Here is a 22,378-nt window from a genome sequence, read left to right as displayed (position 1 = left end):
TCTTACAGTCGAAGCCTCACAGTAATTTCATACACAAAACAGCTCTATGTGTAGAATTTCCAACCTATGGCAAAATGTATGGTTTTGTAGCAGTTCAGATTTGACATTTTCAGGAGAGATGGTGAGCCGGCAGCAGGCAGGTGCTAATGCGTTGTAGGGTGAGGATGATATGGAGCACCCTAGACTGCAGTAAGAAAAGCCTGTGGAAATGGACAGTTTCCAGAATTTTCAGCAACCATACCTTCTTTGGCCTTTACCAAGATTCACAAGCAGAAAATTCAGCATACATAGAACAGAACTGAGACAGTGGTGTGTGTGTGTGTGTGTATGTGTGTGCATGTTTGTTTGAGATATTTTATAATATATATATATATGTCTTCCAATAGACATGAATTTTTACTGGACAGATGAGAATATATGTAAAACTGCTTCACAAACTATAGGACATCTGTAAACCATTTTCTTCATAGCTGGCTCTTCTTTGCTTGAGTAGGTGAGATCCATCCAAGAGGCACTGAGCAGAATAATTCTATTAAATAGCACAAAGGCTCTCCTCCCTCTTCTTATTCTCTCATGAGCTAATTAGACACACTGAGTGTATGGCCCATGGCTGAAACAGCCAAGGCCTCCTTAGAGGGGGACACTATCCTCCACTACATTCAAATCACACATCAAGTTCATCAGAGCTGCAGAAACGCCCACAGGAAAATTAAACTAGCAGTGTGTATACATTAAGTTCTAAAAATTTGTATAATGACACAGCTAACTAAACATCAGCATATATTTGCCCATGTTTCAGCACATGCCTCTTTTTGGGGGCTGGGGTGGGGTAGGATGTATGTTTTAATATAGTCCCTCAGTGCAGAAGGGTTACACAGTTTTAAAATACAATTTACCTAGGAATTACTTGGACCTCTCCCACCCATACGCATTTTCTTTATTCACTTCAAATATATGCCTCAGAAATTTACAAATATGTACTATCTACATGAATTTCAAAAACACACAAATCTTTTAAGAAAAATATTATGTGAGTTTAAGATATGGGTAACATTCTTAACAAAGTTTTTTCTCAGCCTAACATTGCTCTAAAGACAAGGGAAAAGTGAGTCCTGACAGATAGATGAAGAGTAATGTGTCTTTTCTTTCAACCAGGATACATTAAACATGAGTTAGTATCCCTTGTAATTGAAATAGGTTTGACAGCACAAACCCATTTCAAAAGAAGCTCACAGAAACACAAGAAAAAACTTTGGAAGAACATAAATGGAATGGATTGATATTAAAAAAAAAGGTACCTCTGAACAGATATGGAATAAAGAATATCAATATAAGTTGAAACAGCTTTCTCAAATAGCTGTTCCTATTTGCATTTGGGCCATGAAGATTTTAACAATATGAATGACTTGCACACAAATATGTTTTGTTGTTTTACAATGCCACCAATACCATACCCCACAGAGGCTGAAACATGTTAATCTTAATTCAGCCTATGAAAGAATGCAGCGAGTCACGAAGGCATCTCTTCAGTGGGAAAAACTGCAGTCCCAAGGGCAGAACCTGGGCTGTCCCATCAGCCTCACAGTAGGCTTGAGTGTGGACCAGAGAAAATGCCAGAGCTATTCCCAACAGTGTTCCTCACTTGGAGTCCTGTGCCTCCTTTTGAATTACATTTCAGCAAATTCAAGTTCCTTAATTCATTGCTCTTCTACTCCACTACCCAACTTTTCCCTTTGTGATACATCAGGCAGGTAAATAAACAATGGGAACAACCAAAGGCGTTTGTTTCAACTCTAAGATCAAGTATATACCACTGCTTTGGAAGACATTAAAGCATTCTATCATAAATCTAAGAGGAAAGCATAAATACAGTAAACTTTATAAGAGTCTGACAGTCCATAAAATAACAATTCAGGTCACATTTAAAATACTTCCTAAAGTAAGTTCAAATGAGGTCACTTAGTGTCAGTAACAAGTAACTGATGTCAAGACTGGGTCAAATGCTAGAGACCAATGTGTGCTGCTCTTCTGGCGTAAGGACAATACTAGTGTCTATGGGAAGATCATGGTATCAGGAGGATGGAAAATGAAAGGGATAGAAGGCACACACAACAACCTGATACAACGGAGCGGGAGGACTGGGGAGAAAATAGAATTCTATATTTGGTAATTGGGACAGGTGTGGGAGGGGGTGTGATCTATGAGGATGAACTTCTCAAGGAGAAAATGCCAACCAAAAGCAAGAAGGTCATGCAAAACCTGGAGCAGTCAGCTAATCTCAGCTCAGGGTGTCACCACAAGGAATTTGATCTGTAACTCATGCAAATTCAAATGCATACACTAGCATATGTAAATTATATGCAGATGGGATGTGGGTATCCAAAAATAGGAAGAGGTAAACTATTGTAACAAAGGTCACTTCTAAAATTCATGAGGTGGCAGCTTGGGATGAAAGTAGAGAAGAGGGGATTCCAGAGAGCCTGTCTTGCTCTCAGTTCCTTAGAGCTGGTCGGTGACTTACAGCAATGGAAATTCTTATGATTCCCCAAAGGGGAAACATGTCCTTAAGTTATCATTCCTTTCCAAGTAGGAGAAAGTCTCTCATTTCCAGGTGCTCCTTGGGCTCAGTCTTCTACAGAGAATCTTTCATTCACAGCCCACATGTTGAGAGAATTCACAAAGCTCTTCACTCACATGCAAAAACACTGGGTCAGTGACTTACTCCATGTGATTCCAACCTCAGAGTCTAATCTCCAAACAGAGCAATGTGAAAATGAAATGGGACTAAGACTAACACTGTATTTTGGTACTTATTCTATTAATATTTAAAAAGTTATGTGCATCGATGTTTTGTCTGCATGGATGTCTGCGCACCACGTGCTTGGTACCCAAAGAGGTCAAACAAGGATACCAGATAGCCTGGGACTGGAGTTACAGATGGTTGTGAGTGGCCATGTGGTGCTGGAAATCAAATCTAGGTCCTCTGGAGGAGCTATCAGTGCTCTTAACTGCTAAGCCATTTCTTCAGATCCGGAAACCTTTTACTTGAATTGTAATCAACTGGTAATCATTAAATTTCACCTTCAAAAGTTAATACGTGTTAGTCAGATTTTTTGAAAATGGACAGACTCAATTTCTAGCTTCACCTTGACATCATTCTATCAGACCAAACCTAAAGCCAGCCAGCTTTCTACCCTGCCTACTTTCCTTTATTTTTTTCTATCCCTCCCTTCTTCCTTTCTTCCCTCCAATTATACAGTTTTTCTAGTTCTGTTTCTGTCTCTGAGTTACAGTAGTTAACTCTCTAAAGCCTCTGAATAAACATCCTATGGCCTCACTAGGGCTCCCTTCATTTATATCAATTAAATAAATAGTATGGTGGGACCAGATTTATGTAATTCTTTATTGAAACAAATGATCTTCACTTCTTGCTCTGGGCCACCGTGACCTACATGATATCAGAGATCATTGACCCTGGGTACCAAGTTCTCAGTGTACACAGCGCTGCATTCTGGTCATGACAGTTTTGCAAGGTTGTGATCAACCTAGACATCAGCTTCTCATCTACTGGCTAATTTAATTAGGTAGGTAAAGAGATGAGCTCAAAGTCTGCCTGCCACTCGGTAGACTTAGGTACACTTCCTGAATGCGAGATGCTGTGAGTGGTAAATAAACATTATGCAAAAGTCCTAATTAGTGCTTATTAGTTTATGTTTACACGATAACCAAATACAACCTAACATAATACCATAGAATATAGGTTATTGGTACTTTGAGATTAACAGGAACGCCGAGATAGCAAGGCAAAAATCTGAGAAAGGATGCTTCTTCAAGGCAACAGATAAGATGGCAACATGCTATGCATCGGCTGGGTACCAGAACATTTTTTGTTCTATATCATTCTGTCTACTTTGCTGAGTGACCTTCTGATAACTAAATACATATTTATTAATACCTGATGCACACAAGACTAGGAAGCTTCTACTGCAACAGAATTAATAAACATTCAAGTTATGGCAGCTTTATTAGCTTATAAGAAAAAAAAATTCTAACTTTAGTCCTTTAACCTGGAAGAATTTGATAAGAGCTAAAATGTAACCACTATAGAAACAGTATCTCAATGACATTAAAGTGAACATTCTGCAAGGTTGAGTTTCAAATACCCTTTCTGCATGTTCTTGATCCTGATAGTTGTACAGCTGGTAAAATAATGAAAACCAGGGTTCTTCTCTCCTCCGTTGGCTTTCTTCTTCAGATTCTCACATGAAAATTGCCAGCCAATCAGCTTTATGAGTTTTTGGACCCTTTGCTAATGCTTAGTATTGCCATCAAGACACTGTTCCCCCTTGACCTCACAAGGTCTTTATATGCTGGATGGAGGGAAATAAGATAAAATAAAGGCATGCGAAGAAGGAAGTTGGAGGAGATTAAAAAAGAAAGATAAATAAGTACACCTGTCTGGAAAACCTGCTCAAGTGCTTAATTCATTATTTAAAAAGGATACTTATCTCTTCCCTTACTGCAATTTCCATCTGCTTTAGAGCCCTGGGAAGTTGTGAGTTTGTTTTTTTAAATAAGAAATTTAAATTCAAGCAACTATCAATTATTCATGTCAACAGTACATGGGGTTCGCATAAATTATACCCAAACTTCATTTTAACCTATAGCATCAATCAGACTCTTTACCAAAACTGTTACTGAGGCTCCCAAGACAATAAGTCCCCAAATCCTAGAGGAGAAAATAGTGAAACTGACAAAGAGCAGAACAAAGGAGTTTGAAGGTTGCATTAGCATGACTATAAGCCCTAGAATAATTAGTGTAATTTTTATAAAGATGAATATTTATACTTCAGGTAACAGCTATATAAGAATTTGAGGTTAGATAACTACTTTCCATATTTGTTCAACCTTCATTAAAAATAAACAGCTATTTAAACAACTCTCATAAATTTAATTACTTTTGTCTTCAGGTGTATTTGAACAATTTTCGTTTTGCTCTACAACACAGCAAGCTAAATTAAGGACAGACACATACCTGTGTCAGTCACAGGCTTATCCCAGGACATTGGGCACTTTTATAAATGGTTAATGTAGTTTAGTCAAGGGACATATACAGATATGGCTCGGGGGAACCAGTAGTGCAAAATTCTAAATAATGAACCAGAAAAAGAAGTTCTCAAAGAAATCTCCCTTAGAACTACCTGAAAGGATTGAGGTCTTCAGATATGCAGAGAATCTGGTGTCCCAGCAACTGGGAAGGCCAGACTGCTACCTCTTCATTCGCCTGGTGAATGAAATTAGTATCCTTAAGCAACCTGTCAGGAGTTTGCTTGTCTCTTTAGCAATGCCAAGACACACAGGAAGTATTTTCTTAAGAAAGGGACCTGCTAAAGACACTAAATCCAATGTTGCCTAGGTCTCAAACTACCCCAGACTCCAAAACTATGCATTAAATTTCTGTGTTTTTTTTTTCCTTAAATTATCCAGTCTAAGACACATTGTTATAGCAGCTTCAACAGACTAGGACAGCTGTATAAGAACAGTGTAAATATTCCAAACATGAGGACTCTAAGAACTGTATTGGCAGTTAATATTATTATTCATTAACTTATTTGATACTCAGAAACTAAGCAACTACTAGACGAAGCTGTTATCTTGCAAATATATTAAAGGAACTTTTTAGAAACTATGTAGGAAAACAATTTAAACTTTGGCAACATCCCGCTTTTCTTTGATAGGTTTTGTCTGACCTCTTAAGTTATAGATAACTATTTATAATTTATGAAATTCCTGGTATAAAGAAGTAAAAATGCTTCAACCTGGTGTGGTCAGAGACAGCGTAGGGTTTTTAGTCTAGTACTCAGTTATTATATTTCCTTATAATCTAAATACATTGGCTTTGCTTTAGAATATTATCTCTTGGCAACAGCTGTGCAGAAATAAGAGACACACACACACTGTTTTCTGTACTAACATTCTTAAAACCAGAAAAAAATAATATGTGACAGATTAAAGAACCAGAAGAAATGTCTTTCTATCTACTCTGGCTAAATCTCAAAAATAAGAGATAAAAAAGAAAATGAAAAAAAATCTATTCATTTAAGAAAATGAATCTGTAACTTCTAGGCTGGTTTCTTTTGAAAAGCAATTGGATTTTGAAGCCACACACCACACACCCAATACGATGTAGTGGTATCACCTTCTGTCACATCCAGTGCCGTGGCTTAAGCAGACAGAACATTTAACAGGAGGCAACCTAGGGAAGGGCTGCTCTAACGGAGCCATCAATAATTCATTTACTGAAATAGAAGTGGAGGGATAAAATGCCAGGAGACTGTGAGACTGTTTCATGGGTAGGGAGGCACTCTGTTTTAATTCCACAACAATGCAAGCTACGATGAACTGAGGTAAATGAGGAGCAGAAGGCAGGTTTTTATAGTCTGTTCTTATGATGTTATTTTTTTTATCATCAATAACACAGATTCGACATAACACCATTTGGGCACTGAAAAAGTGGTGAGAAAAGGAACTATGTGGCTTTGTACTTCTGAGAAGAGTTCCTTCACTTCAAAGATTTGGCACAAATCATAATCATGTTAAGTCTAAGACAGATGATTTGCAAACGTTTTAGGTTATACTCTCTATTGAAAACCTTTGAGCCATTGGTTCCTTATGAAGTTCATTCCTGATTCAATCTATTAACAATCAGTATAGATTTTATCATCATAGCTAGTCATTGTTTAGGTGTTTTTACAAAGTTAGGTCTTAACAAATATTCATTAAAAAAATGAATGAACAAATGTAGCCAAATATCAGAGAATTCTAAATACACTCCCAAACCAATTGGTCTGATTATACAAGGTAGTATTGCATAGAATATGCCTCAACTTCCCTATTCAGACTTTCTTGAAACTGAATTTCTTCTCCTTAATGATCTTAGATTAAATTAATTGCTTCTTCCCTTGGCAGCTTGCATAGCATTTTCTGCTACCATTGAAAACAGACTGCAGGATGGAGGAGTTCAGCTTAGATCCAGCAGGAGTGATCTGAGACCTGGATACTAAGAGTGGGGTGTGTTAACCAACAGGAGCTTGCCTCAATCTCAGACAGGCAACCAAAGGTTACATCACTATTCTATATCATTTTGAGAGCCACTTGGAGTACACTGGTCAACTATTCTAAAGGAGATTTCTTGTATCTGGTACTATGATTTTTTGTTAGTCTATGGTCTGTCAACCAAGTGGCATAACTTCCTTTATAGTATATATATGCAGACATATATATATATGACTATATATGCACATATGAATATATGCACATATATACATATACTTATATGTACTGTATACAAATTTGGGGGTAACTATAAATAATGATCCCCTGAAGCTTTACTCACACATCTACAGTATCTGTCCCTTGTCCCTCCTTCTACTTCTGTATTGCTCTTCCTCCCCTAACTCCACTGGGTGTCCCCTGCCTGTTTTCACATTTCCCATGTCATATCACCTGCACGCATACCTCATCAAAGCACCTTCTCTTTAGAGCCAATGGAGACCATCACAGGAAAACACTATTTGACCCAAGTCAGATCTAAATACACCGAGGGAAACCAAGCCACAACAGATCCGTCTACATCAGACTCTCTGCATCTATGGATCAGGGAACACTAGAAAAGAGGAGAAGAAAGATCAAAAGAACCAGAATTCTAGGAAGTCCACTGTGAAACAGTCTTTCCTAGAAATGGCTGCAGAACAATGGGAATATCAATCGACATGTTAACATGGAAGAAGAAAAATTATATAGAGTCCCAAGCAACCAATGACTTCTGGAGGAAGGAAAATTGGCCTTTCCAAGGTATGAGCTCCTATATTGGTTATTCAATACAAAGTAGTCAGTGCTAAAACCACACATAAACAACAAAACAGACTCCACTTGTAATATTTATACATTTGTGCATACATATCTATGTAACAATGACAGTCAGAGGAAAGGAGGCTATAGATTTGAGGGCAAGAGCATGGGAAAGCTTGGAGGGAGGAAAGAAAAGGAAAATGATACAAATCTACTTTAAAAGGCATAAAATATAAGTTTTTAAAAAGTTAAACAAACAAAACCCGTACTGCACTGAGGACTGGGTGACTTGCAGCTTCCATCCCTCAGAGGCTGAACAGCGTCCAGCTCAACCTTTAACCCTGGAGATGGAGTTCCCAGTACTTAAATTAGATGTGAAATGATCATATGCACACATCCTTTGAGATAATTTTAACTTTAACTGATTATGAGGAGTCAGAAAAGCGAACAGAACATATAATTATAGTAATAAGAGCTATAATTATTCAACACCCAGTAGGCAGTTAGTTTAGGGTTTTAAACAGTGTACTGTTGTTTTGTAGAGTGTTGTGCTAATGTTATGATACTGCCTATGCATTATTTTTAAGTAGCAAAGTTCAGGGTAGTTAGATCCGAAGCTAATCACAGAGAGTCCAGGTTCAGTTATATCTTCTCAATTACGAATCTACTCTTATTCTTCACATAATGAGACCTTTGTCTAGGCAGAATGATCAACTCATGGATCCATGCTTGAAGACATATCCATCAATTGGATCTGACAGCATAAGGCTACTATCAGAGGTATTTTAACCAGGAATGCTACAATACATGCCCTTAGCTAGCCAAGAGGGAAACACACACACACATGACCCACAAACAATGAACAAAACACACCTACCCACCCACACACAAATAGGCAGAACTACTGACAGGCTAAAAGGACACATGATATCATGGGGTCTGAAGCTTCCATAAACAGATATAGGGAATGCTGGTGTAGGATCTTGAAAATTTACCAATTTACTGTCAAGACCTCCCCCCCCCCACAAAAAAATTCCTTATTGGTGATCCAGTGTAGACGTAGGGTGGTCATTCTTGAAAGCATATACTTGACAACAGCAAAAAAAGACTCAGAGGGTTGTATTTATATATAATTGTGTACACAGCACACACACACGTAACAATAATAATAATACAAAGAAGCTGTCAACTTAAAAAAGTGGGTGGTGACATAGGAGAACTTCAAGAAAGGCATCCTGGAGGGGCTGGAGGGAAAAAAGGGAAGGAGAAAATGAAGTGATTCTATTTCAATCAAAAACTGTTTTCTTTTTTAAAGACTACAACTATCAGCACACATCTTGAATAATGCTGGTATCATCCGTCAATCAAACTTCCATTGCACTCAAGGAGCCATGGGAGGTTCTTAGAGTGGCTCAAAATGGGACACACTGGCACACTCTAGAAGGAGAAATTCTCCAATAATTCGTTTAAAAGCAATTATCCCAGTTCAACCCATTAGCACTCTATATTATTTTACCACTACACCTAAGCATATAGGTTTAAAGGGATAGTCTGAGCTGGGTGGCAGTGGCACAAATCTTTAATCCCAGTACTTGGGGGCCAGAAGCAGGTGGATCTCTGAGTTCTAGGCCAGCCTGGTCTGCAGAGTGAGTTCCAGGACGGCCAGGGCTATACAGAGAAACCCTGTCTTGAAGAGCGAAAACATTTTTTTTTCATTCATTAGTAAAACCTACACTCAACGAACTACCTTTACACATGGACATACTGGTTGGCATCGTTACATCATGCCTTTCATAATGGTCACCATCTCCACTCCATTTCGATGCAAAAGCACCACAGGTAAATTTAGACATAAATAGCTAATGTACCAGTTTTAGACATAACTAGCTCCAAGGCTCAATGCACCGATCTCCAGTTCTTACCCACAGAATATCTGTTCATTCACATCCTGCAGGAGGACACTGGGCATTGACCTAGATAGTTTACATTCCCTGCCCCCTTCTTTTCTCTCTGCAGACATTTCTGTGGTAAATGTAGTGAACAGGCACATTGCAGTCAGCCCCACTGTGACACTTGCTCGGCTAAACAGACTCTTACGACATGACTGGTACATTAGGGACTCCGCTGAGCATACGTGGAACTGGCATTTGTTTATGTGCGGTTCTCTCCTTGGATCTCTAGGTGAATTAAACAAAACAAAGCGCATCAGATAAGCAGAACATGGAGGGCACACAGACACACGGCTCCCAACTCAGGACGCAAGGACCCCCAAGTGGAGTGGTCGCACTGGCAGAGCTGCAGTTCCGCCTGCTTTCGGGGGGCTTTCCTTCAACCCACACACCCTCCACTCTGCTTAATCCTCTGTCTGCCTTGTCTATTCCCTCGCTGATCTGTTTTCTGCTCTTGTTTTCAGCATTTACCTCCTTCTTGCATGTACGAGTGTGAGCAGGAACGGGTATATTTGTGCTTATAAGAAAAATAGGCACACTTGAGGTTTTTGAGGTGAAGAACCACTTTATTGCAGCTGTGATACTTTCAGCTCTTTAACATACACAGAACTAAGCTATCACTTGATTACATCCTTATGGTGTGTGCAGAATGGCCAGCGACTTTTGTGAATGCTATGGGCATCAATTCTGTCACTTCTCTGTGTTGAGGATTCTGCAGTGTGTCATCTGACTCTCGGTCAGGCCTATGCTACATGCTAGGAGAACAGGTCATGGAGAAGCACTACAGCGTATTGTTTCTTGTTTTCAAGGTTACTTTTAAAGAAGTTTTAAATACAAAGCAAATATGGAAGGACAGAGATTTCTCATACCTTCCCCCGCCCCATACAACGCAACAGTGCATTTTAAAATATTAAACGATTCAAATCATTTCATGCTGGCTTGTAATTGGGCTAAAAAAGATCAGCTCACATTGCCTAAATTCTTCCTACTTGTGTGAAACTCATGGACATTATAATCTAGACAATAAAAGCTAGGTCTGAAAGAAGTCTATGATATATAACTTAGGCTCCTTCTCCTTTTGTGAGGAAGTTCTGGGAAAGTCTACATATATCAATTTATGCATCACAGTTTTCACTACAGATCTATATTTGTCATATATACTTGGTTGTCCATATTGACACCTGGTATATTTCTACAGATTCTTTTTTGGAACTTCTTTGTAGATGGTAGAAGCAATAGAAAGTTTTTCCAGGTCATCTGATTTTATCTGAACTGGTTGACTTACTTAACCAAATACTACCCCTAAAGAAAATTACCCCTAAAGAAAAGCAGCGGATTGCAAATAGCACACAATATATGGTCCAAGCAGTCCTCTTCGCATTTCTGTGGCCCCGACCCAAACACACTAAGAAAAACTCACATGAAATCTTCTAAATTATAATGTTTCCCCAGAAGAGCTTTGAGGGAAGAGATCAGCTAATGAGTTTAGTGATCAGGAATATCCACAGTTTCCGTAAGCAGGAAAACCACTGTTACGTACTTACTGAAGAAAGATAAAGACACTGCTATCCAGTGGGTGTGCATTTTCATTTTTATTCACTAAAAACTACCATACTAAGTGGAAAGAGAAATTTGTCCTCTTGATTAGGAAGGGTGATAGAAGAGACAGTGCAGCCTGTGACTGGCAATAATTCTTTGAGTGTGCTATCGTGCCCTGGTATAAAACCCAGTCTGTGACCATAACCACAATTCCAAACAAATACATTGGATTTAACAGTAACTGACCCTCTGGAAATAACTCTTTTGTTTTTTCCTCTCCCCTTAGCACATTTATCTCTGAAGAAATGTGTTAGGGTCTAATTATCTCAGGGGTTAACATCTTCACTTTTTGAGATTTTGAGATGCTGAGCCAATCCCCAGAGCTCTGCTACTATCTACTTTTTCCTTTGTAGACAACTCAGTTCCTTACTCAGAAACTTCAGTGAAAAGATACCTGTTTCTCTTGCTGTGGTTTGAAGACCATTTGTTACCAAGAGTTTTGAAGAGAAGACTTCCCTCAGCATAAGCAGAAAGCAGAGCTTATGGCCAGCCACTTGCCAGCCTGCCCTCTGAATCTTACTTGTTCTCATTGCTTGCATCATAACGAGGCATCGGGTCCAAGTCATTCCCGTTCACATCGCAACTTGCCAGAGCATCCTATGACCATGAAGAAGAGAGGGGAAACAGACTGTCATTAGAACTGACCCACAGGCTCATGCATTTTTAAGAGCATTTTTGCAAGAGAGTAATTAGGTTAATGAATATACCCATGGTTTAGGGAGACACTGTTGGTTCAATAATAATCATTGCTGAATTCTGCCTTTGAGGTGAAGGAGTCTAGACAAATGAAAGGACTTCCCCTTCTTACCCAGAGTGATCCAGTTCATGAGATGCTTATCTTGCAGAGATACTTCAATTTCATATTTTCTAAGCACTAGCAGCTTTGGTTTTTTTTTTTTTTAATGTTTTCCACCCTTACTTAATTTCATGAGCTTGTAATAATCTGTATAATATTTTAATGATTTTTAGAAGAAAAAAGCAATTGTTCACATCAAGCCAGCTAAGATATTAGATGTTTATTCTATCAGGTTTCCTGGGATCTGAATTACACAGCATTAGTCTTGCTTCAGGCATAATTTCTATTACATAAAAGTCTCCAAGACAGACTCTTACAATGACCCCACAGCTCGGAGAGCAGCCCAAGTTATGGGCAAAGCTGCCCTAAGCTAAGGGTTAAAATGAGGAAACACAACCCTGGAAACCAGAGTCAGATTTATTTGTTTGCTTTCAGAAATTGGTTATGAAGAAGGCTCCAAAATACTGAAGAAAAACTCACAGGGTCACTTCCAATGTTTAAATTTTTATTCCTGCTCTTAGCCTGCACCAGAATATTAATTCCCTTATGCTTCATGATTGCATCTATGCCCCGCATTAATAAAAGCCAGTGTTATCTTTGCTTTCAATCTTTGCAAAGTGCTTGTGTTTCTGAAAATCAGTTTTGGTCCATAGAATTTGAACTGTTTTGGAGAATTACGCACCACACATGATGCACCTAGCACTATAAAGTTCAGCTTCCTGCACACAGGAGCCCTGCTACCTCGCAGTGGCTGTCAGAGCCTGACAGGCTTTGGAATGAGTGACTCAAACATAACAGTTTTACTCGGAGGAATCAGAGGCATCAAACTAGCTAATCTGTAGCCTGTCTGTCATGAAACAAACCAGAAAGAAGCCCAAGTCTTTGGGTCTAAATAATCTTGTGCTTTTGCTGGCCACCAATTAAGAATTGAGTTAGCACTGTCATTAATAAGTGAACAGGTAATCTTAGAGAGTGTTCTTTCAGAGTGAAAACTGCCAACATAATTAGGTAGAAGCAAATTTCACTTAACGAAGTCCAGTCATCTGGAGCAGGGAGAAGCACAAGCACAGAGACTCTCCTGGCATGTGAGAAGACAAATGTCCCTCCTGGGGTACAGGCAGCCAGAGTTCTGATCTCGTATCTAACCCAGGATAACTGACTTCAATCTCCAGCCTTTAGTTTCTTCACCCGTGTCTGAGGAGACTGAACTGAAGTTCAGGCTTTAAGTTCTATGCAACTAGGAGGCACACATTTATCTGAATGTGTTTGGCCACGGAGTGATTTCAAAGCAGAGCTAAAGGAGTCTTCAGTTTCTTCTTGAGAATGGAATTAATCGATATGAAGGAAGGAGAGGCAAGGTCGAAGTGGGTATCTTTGCAACAGACAGAGACTGCTACAGAAAACCACAACCAATCAAAACGCAGAATTGTGAGGCCCAGTCTCTACAATTGTGGAGGTGCCTCCTACACCGCAGGCTCATGGAACACTGGGGCAAAGGAGGCAGAAAAAGATTTCAAGAGCCAGAGTATCAGGGAGTTTACTTTGAGATTGTGCATCCTTGTTATGTCAGACGCTACACCCATAAAGTCTCACCAATATGGCTGCCTAAACTAGAGCTGAACAAGATCAATGAAAATAGACACACTAAAGTAGACTGGGTAAGTTCACAGGCTTCAACCCTATACAAAGAACTGTAGGCATCCGAGGAAGGCCAAGGGTAGAGAAATAATGGTCAGCTCTGAGAGCATAAATACAAGGAACATTATACAGGCTGTGCAGGCTGTAGTCACATATTTAGGAATATATATATATATATTATATATATAATATATATATGTATGTAACAACAATTAATGAAAAGAGAGGTCACAGACTTAAAAGAGAGCAAGGAGTGGTAATGGGAGGGCTTGAGGAAGAAAAGGGAAGGGGTAAATGATGTATTTTTTTTTAATCTCAAAAATAAAAATATATATATATATTTAAAAAAGATGCAGGGAAGAAAAATTGGCAGAAGAACTGCTCTTTACCATAGAGGACAGTTTGTGTGCTGCATGAGTGGCTGGCAGAACTGTTGGGAATGGGCATGGTTGGTAACAAATAGGGTTAGTGGCAGGGTTTCTAATATTTCATGGCTGTCCTTTTGAAGGCCGCAGCACCAAAGGCACGAAGAAGCGGAAGGACATCGCCTTGTGAGTCTTGCACTTTACGGGGTCACCTTTTACGAGGAGGGAGCAAAGCCCAAAGCCCGCCCTGTCTCGCTACTTTTGTCAGTAGCTCTCCCAGGACATGACCATCCAACAGGAGTCCCCCACCGCCAACGAGAAAGGACTTCTGCATGCCGCAAACACTCACGTAGTTTTGCATCAGATCAGGGTGGGTTCTCTCGATGCCGTCGTCCAGGATAGTCACCACGATATTCTTCCCCGTGTAGCCTCTCTTCCAGGCCCCTTCAATATTCATGTCTGACTGGCAGGGATGCGTGTTATCGCTGCAGTGCTAAAGAACGAAAGGGCGTGGCAGATTACTAAACAGTGAGCAGACAGGAGAATCAACCACTTGTGAGGACTGTATTGAACGAAGAGTGACCTGTTCTGCTGCCTGTTAGGACAGAAGCCCAGAGAGGTAGCTGGGAGGACACAAGGACAGGTGTGTGAGAAAAAAAAGTAAATGTGAACAGGTTACTACTGGGCACCAGTTTGGGCACCACAGATAATTTTTAAAAATCTTGTGTATCAACAAAATAAGGGATATTTTATTGTCATCATGTATTGATGAGATTGTAATCAACTACTGTTGCATTTCATCATAAATCTAAAGAGGGTAACTGAAGAGTATACAGTCTCTCGTATCTTAGCCAGGCAGCTACGGCCCAATCCAGCTACAACAGAAACTGACTTGAGCCTCACTTGTACAGCTAGGCAGAAGTGTGCTCCCGTGAGAAAACAAACAACAGGATCTTCAAGCCCCTTTCACCAAATTTAACAATGGTAGGCAAATTTATTCAGAACTACTTTGAGAAGTGGGGGAATAGCACAGAGTCAAGATAAGTACTCCTATAGTAAAATGCACATAGGAGCGTCAATGAGCAGGATAAAAACATAACATCTTGGCTCATTATATGCAGAAATTTCAGTCTGCAAGAGCTACAATGTCCAAATAGACCCCAAAAAAGGAATGGGGCCAGCAGCTTTTTTTGACATAATTTACTAATGTTGGTTCAACCCACATAATTGTTCCCTTCAAGTTTGTCTCTTTGAAATATTCCCTAGGGTTGCTGTTTTCCAGGTTTTTTTAATTAAATTTTTATTTTTTATATTAATTACATTTATTTGTTTTGTAACCCAGCTGTAGCCCCCTCCCTCATTCCCTCTCACTCTCACCCTCCATCCTTCATCTCCTCCTATGCCCCTCTTCAAGTCCACTGATAAGGGAGGTCTTCCTCTCCTTCCATCTGACCCTAGCTTATCAGGTCTAATCAGGATTGGCTGCACTGTCCTCCTCTGTGACCTGGCAAGGCTGATCCCCCATCAGGGGAGGTGATCAAAGAGCCAGCCACTGAGTTCATGTCAGAGACAGTCCCTGTTCTCCTTACTAGGGAACTCACTTGGATACTGAGCTGCCATGGGGTACATCTAAGCAAGGGTTCTGGGTTATCTAGGCTAAATCCATGAATGGTCCTTGGTTGGAGTATCAGTCTCAGAAAAGACCCCTGGTGCACAGATTTTTGGTTCGGTTGCTCTGTTAGTGGAGCTCCTGTCCTCCCCAGATCTTACTATCTCCCCTTCTTTTATAAGATTCCCTGCACTCTGCCCAAAGTTTGGCTATGAGTCTCAGCATCTGCTTTGATACACTGCTGGGTAGAGTCTTTCAGAGGCCCTCTGTGAGGTTTTTAAGAAGCACAAAGGAAGAGATGTGTGACTCTACAATGCCATAGCAACATCAGCTACTGCTCGCCTAACACTCACTACATGCCTCCTGCCTCTCAGCAAATAGCTCCATGCTTAGGACATGGAAAGGAATACTAAGTTTTCTCTGACCTAAACATAATGGAGCCCCCACTGCCACTGGTGGATTGAACACACATTGTTTCGAGCACCTACCGCATGCTCTGTGTGGTGGCAGGCAAAATACCTTAGGTATTTTATACTCATCTTAGAGGAGTATCACAAAAAACAGAAAAATGAACAAACCAGATGACTGAGAATGTACACTGCTTTAAAGGGAGGGGGAGGGGGAGAGAAGAGAAAGAGCAGGGAGAGGGAAAGTCAGTCAGTCATATGGTGGTGAACGCTGAGGGTCCTGAGTTCAGAGCTTTAGGGATACAGTCAGAAGGAGACTTCAGTCTCTGAGAAATTAAAAGGTATGCGACTGTGACTGTTGAGAGGACTTGATGTTAGACAGTGGACTCATGTGTCCAAGAAAGAGCACGGAGACTAGAATCATGTTCAACACAGCAAATGCTAGGATGTGGGTAAGAGCTCTGCTGCACAGAATAGCAAGCTGGAAAAGGAGGAAAGGCCACTCTGGGCCCTGGACATCCACTGCTTACTACCCTGCTCTACTGACCCACATTTCATTGTGCTCATTCTTCCCTCCAGTTTCCTGAGCACAGCTCTGAACTCACACAGTCTCCTGGGGCTCTCTCTTTTTTCCTTCCTAGAACTTAGGAGGCACAGACATACATTTGCACAAGCGCATTTGCTCTACATGTGCCTACTCATGCTCTCTTCTGTTTGCTGCACTGCTCGCTGCTGAATCTTGTGCTTTTTGTCTCCCTGACTGACCTATCCTAAGATTTCATAAATGCCACTTCATCAGTGGACTCAGAACAAAAGGGTAGACTCAACTTTATTTCAGGTTAACATTATTATTAGGCTTCCCGCTTTAACCTCTCCAGCGATATCATTTGTTTTAGCCAGTTACATGCTTGGCTGAAACAAATGACAGTGAAAAGAAGTGATATAGACTGCCAGCAAAACACCTACATTTCCAACTGTCCCATTCTGGCCAAGCTTGTGGGCCTCTCCTCACCAAAACATTCTAACTTAACGCAAGGCAATCTTAAGAAGTTTCCATTTTATTTTATTTTTTCCAAGACCTGCTGTGAGCACCTGCAGTACTCATTTTAACTGGGAGTAATGTTAATGTGGCTGGGAGGTGGGTTGAAGGAAGGAAATGCATAGGAAACAGGCAAGCCACAAATGGAATACGCATGCTGGAGTGGAGGGACACAGCCTGAAGTTGTAATTATGAAAACCGAAGAACAGCAGCCATCGATGGAAAACACATGCGGTGGAGTGAGCCCCCGCCCTTTGGAACATTCCCACCTGTGCTGCTGCTGACTCTGACTCTGATCATTTTAGACATTCTGGTACTGCCTTTTGTGTCCCTTACACCCACCGCCAAAGAACCACTGATGGGATCTGGGAACTACGCAACTGATATATTCATTTGATAATCTAACATGGCATGTAGCCCAAATATCAAAGGCAACATGACATTAATAATACAAGTATGATGAGGATAAACAAATTAATAAAACGTCTAGACTGTTTCTTGAAGACAAATAGTAAGTTAGAGGCCACTTGAAGGATCTACTGTGAACAAGATATAAAACTCTGGGTCCTCAAAGAAAACCCTTGATTTTTAATATATTTCAGAGTTCTGGGTTTCCTAACATATTACCAACATGCCTGAGCAAAGAGAATAGAAATTACTGATGTCACCAAGCAATGAAATGAGAGTAATCTCATCAATTCCTGAAGAGCCTGATGAAGTAGTCTTTATACTGGCCTCAGTCTCCTTGCTAGATACCCATGTTAAAGCAGCACTCAAGCACACACACAGGCCATGGTTCACATATTTGTGCTAAGTCCCACTGAGAGCTCTGTTGGGACAAAAGCCTAGTTATAGAATGGTGTCAACATATATGTGCCCACAGCCTGGAGCTCACCAAGGGACCAATGGAAACCAGCATATTAGAACCAAAGAAATCAAGTAAGTACACAGTTTAAATATGTATAGCCACATGTACATCTTCATTCTGAACAGTGCTATTCTCCTCGTGTCCACGCACAGGTGACCAAGTCCGTAGACACAATAATGATAATACAAAGTGGAAATACACTACAGAAACATGGCTAACTCCAGGTAGGTGTACCACTTTCTTATCCAACAAGTTCTTGTCTCTTAAAACACATATTGCAGGGTTTACTCAACCGATGAATAGTTTATACTACAAATAAGTTACTCCAAATCTACATTTGTTATGTCTTCATCATCATCTTATTCAGAAAAATGAAACAGAAAACACATTTAAAAATTATTTAAATTCTGAGAGTCACACCACCCTGATGTGGTTTGAATATGAATGACCCCCATAGGCTCATATATTTGAATGCTTTATCATCAGGGAGTGGCACTATTTGAGAAGGATTAGGAGGTGTGGCCTTGTTGAAGGGCTTGTGTTTCAAAAGCCTGCACCTGGCCCCCATCTCTTGCCTAATGATCACGATGTACCTCCCAGTTACAAGCCTAGGGCTTCTTTGAAGGTTGCCATGCTCCCCACAATGAGGATAGTAATTAACCCTGTGAAACTGTAAGCAAGCCCTAATTAAATGGGATCTCTTATAACAGTTGCCTTGGTCTTGGTGTCTCTTCACAGCAATAGGACAAAGACAAATGCACCCCATAATGAACTGACTTTGCATTTTTGCTGTCCTTAAAGTAGAATCTAGGGCCTTGTATATGCTAGGCAAGTGCCCTGCTACTGAACTGCTGTTTCATGTTGCCACTAATCTGCCGACATTGAAAATAACCATTGTTCAAAATAACCATTGATGAGGTCATTATTCATTATTGACAGTTTCACATAAGTCTACAATTCTAACTATACAAATGTTCATAATACAAAATCTGTACTAGAAACACATTCAGAAACTTTCCTCTTTGGCTTTCCTGTTGCCGAGAATGATCAAAAGCAACTTGGGGAGAAAAGGGTTTGTTTTTCATACACTTCACCTAAGGAAGCCAGGGCCATAACTGAGGGCAGGAACCTAGAGTCAGAAACTGAATCAGACCTTGAAGAAATACTTCTGACTAGTTTGTTTCCCATGGCTTGTTTACTTTGCTTTTTCATACAACCCCAGGGTCACCTGCCAAGGAGTGACAGCCCGCAAAGTGGACTGGACCTTCTCACGTCAATCATTAATCTAGAAAATTCTTCCACAGTCTTGCCTAGAAGTCACTGTGACGGAGGCATTTTCTTAGGTGAGGCTCTCTCTTCCAAGATAACTCTAGTTTGTGTTAAGTTGACAAAAGAAAAAAAAATTAACCAGCATAGCAACATATCTAGTCAACTCAGAAAAGTATATGAATACTTGAAGTTCATTGTAAAAATTAGAACTTAAGAGTTACAATCAATCAAATAGTCAAATTGATATTCTCTATGTGAAAAATGTAAACTGCTAGGTCCTTTCCCTAGCCAACAATGTACTAATTTATTCGTGTGAATAGCAATATGAAATTACCCAAGGAAGCCCACTGTTTTTCAATACCAACCATCAAACTCAGCAATGGTAGCTATTAACATTTGTAAAAACTGAACCAGGCAGACACAATATGAGTTCTGCTTGTTTCTTTCTGCCTGAATGATTTGTTAGGTTTCTTAAATTATTACAACATATCTGCTGTTTGAACATAAATGCTAGCCATAGATATCAGAGAAGATAAAAACATAATGGGGCTACTATAACAATCCTGCTACTGTTGATAATACCACATTCATATGAGTCCTAGGTGTTCCCAACTGTTGAGAGAAGAAATCCTTAGCCTAAACAGTGAAAAGGACAGGCATGCTATTGTAATCCAATGACAAGATTTTCTTCTCTTTCTGGGGAGTTAGGTTAGGCAACCCAAAAGGGCACTGAATCACTGGTAGGAACAGCTGGGAAGAACTGGATGAGTATTCACATCTGCGGTCTTGCTGATGGGTGGGTTTTGGAGACAGGTATGATGAAGCAAGCAAAGATAATGGGTTACCTACTGGGACACTGATGAGACACTTTTTTCTTCCTGTGAGTCATTAATACTTCTTTACTTTGTACCAGTATTTCAACCCTGATAAAACAACAGCTCCCAGTTACAATTTAGCATTGACAAAAGTTCATAACAGGAACTGTTAATTTTCAATACAGTTCCTGATAATTTCAAGGAAACATCAGAAAAAAGTAGATGTAAGGGGAAAGATGTGGTACATCACACATGTCTAAAAACCCTAAAGGCATAAAACTAGGGCTCCATACAAATGACTTCTCAGGCTTAAATCATAACATAAGGGGAGACCAAGGAGTCACGGTGGCATAAATAAAGGACAGAATGGTCTAGACAACAGGAAACTTCCCATCTTCACCTTTCCAAAACTAACTTCATTTCAAACTAGAAATTTTCAATCATCAAAGTACTTAAGAAAACCCCTAAACCAACACAATGCATCAAAAAATATCTATGTACTTTGGGGATCTTTATAAGTCTCACAGTGGTGTTTGGAGAGTTGCTTCCAGCTACATCAGCTGGTTTTGACACTGTGGCTGGTTATTACCAATACTCTTAAATCATAGTGAACATTTCTGTGTCACTGGAAACAAACTAAACATTCATACACACAGAGATATTTGCACTCACCAGTTTAGAGCACTCTCAAAAACCAATGGTGTGAAAACAAAGGAATCAGGTTTTAGAAGCCTGGATCTTAACCCATAGCCTCCTCTCCTATTGTCATTCTCCTTCTCAGTTACAGTGGCTTTGGCGTAATCTCTCTGGTCAAGTCCTTGAGGTTTAGTCTATGTCTCAGACAAAGGATCAGCTATAGAATACAAGCTAAACCTTATAACCTAGAAAGGACACAAACCCTAGTCATGGGAGAGTATGGGAAGGGTGAAGAGCACTCTCAGAGAAATGACATTGATGGAGCCCATATACCAGCTTACTCACCAATGGGCAGGTGGAGGCTGAGGAACATCTTTAGAGCTTTGTGAAGACATGTAATAAACAGAGAGACAATGAATATTTCTTATCTAAAAATAATCCAGACCTTGGGAGGACAAAGTTTGAAAGGAACGAGATAGGAAATTAAAAAAAAAGAGGACAGATGCGAGATTGAAAACGTATTCAGAGAATATTCATTACCTAAACCAGAAAGCCATACATGAGGTTGGCAGTCTGAAAGAATGAAGCCAGTCCAGAAAGACAGAAAACAAAACAAAACAAAAACAACTCATGTACCCCATTAATGAAGATCCTTAGAAGCAATGGACTTACAAGTGTGGAGGATGGACCATTGATGGACTATATGTGTCAAATAAAGTAACTCCAAGTGGTAGAACATTCCTTTCAGGTATAGTCCGTGTTTTCCTGCTCAGCCATCCAACACTCACTTCAGTGATTTCTGATACATGTGTTTTATCTTCCCATTGCTTACACTTGCAATGGAAGCTGTTTAATACCTTTACAATCTCTAGAGTTCACCATAAAAATATTCAATAAGCCACAGACTGACTTCACTTACAGGCTATGATGATTAATTTTGTTTTTGTGGTTTCAGTTTCACAGATGCACAGATAGCTGATAACTGTTACTGAGTGACCTGTCTGTGATGGTGATCCCACGAAAGTCTAGTATTCGAATAAATACACTGCATTAAGACAACACTGTCCTCACCAATACAGTGGGCATCATCCAACATACTGAGGGTCCCAGAAGAAAAAAAGACTTTGGACATTGGTGCTTAATTCTTTTGTTCATTAGACACAGACTGGGAGACCTAACCTCAGAACTCGTGGTTCTCAGGCCTTCATATTGAGAGAAATGATATGATTGGCCTTTCTAGGCTTCCAGCTTATGGGCACTAGATCATGAACCTGTCAAGCTCCTTGACCATATGAGCCAATCCTTCATGGTAACTTCTCTTTCCCAATCCTGTCTCAAATATTCTATTTCTTATTGCCTTTATTTCTTTGGAGAAGACTGGTTTATGTAGAAAGGCTAATATGATAGAAGGTAAAAATCAATTATAAAATACTTGCTTGCTGTTCCAGAACACAGGTGACAGAGAGGATGATCAGGAATACTGAATTTGGTTACATGAGACCTGGCCTCAAAAAAAGGAGGGGAGAAGGAGGAGAAG

General features: G+C 39.9%; 1 protein-coding gene across 5 annotated transcripts in view; it reads right to left on the bottom strand.

The window, feature by feature from the left end:
• The window catches only part of Pcsk5 (proprotein convertase subtilisin/kexin type 5), a 429,034-nt gene that overhangs the window by 283,228 nt on the left and 123,428 nt on the right, over nucleotides 1-22,378 (bottom strand). For all 5 annotated transcript variants that reach the window (XM_055613830.1, XM_055613831.1, XM_055613833.1 and 2 more), the window contains exons 4-5: nucleotides 14,548-14,691; nucleotides 11,920-11,996 (exon numbers count right to left, since the gene is read on the bottom strand). In XM_055613830.1, the coding sequence (XP_055469805.1) occupies nucleotides 11,920-11,996; nucleotides 14,548-14,691 (221 nt within the window). The remainder of the gene's footprint in view (nucleotides 1-11,919; nucleotides 11,997-14,547; nucleotides 14,692-22,378) is intronic.

This window comes from Psammomys obesus, unplaced genomic scaffold, assembly GCF_907164565.1.
Source record: "Psammomys obesus unplaced genomic scaffold, mPsaObe1.curated_primary_1811, whole genome shotgun sequence".
In the NCBI taxonomy this organism is placed as follows: Eukaryota; Metazoa; Chordata; class Mammalia; order Rodentia; family Muridae; genus Psammomys; species Psammomys obesus.
Note: the sequence above shows the minus strand (reverse complement) of the source record. Positions and strands in the feature narration are given on the sequence as shown.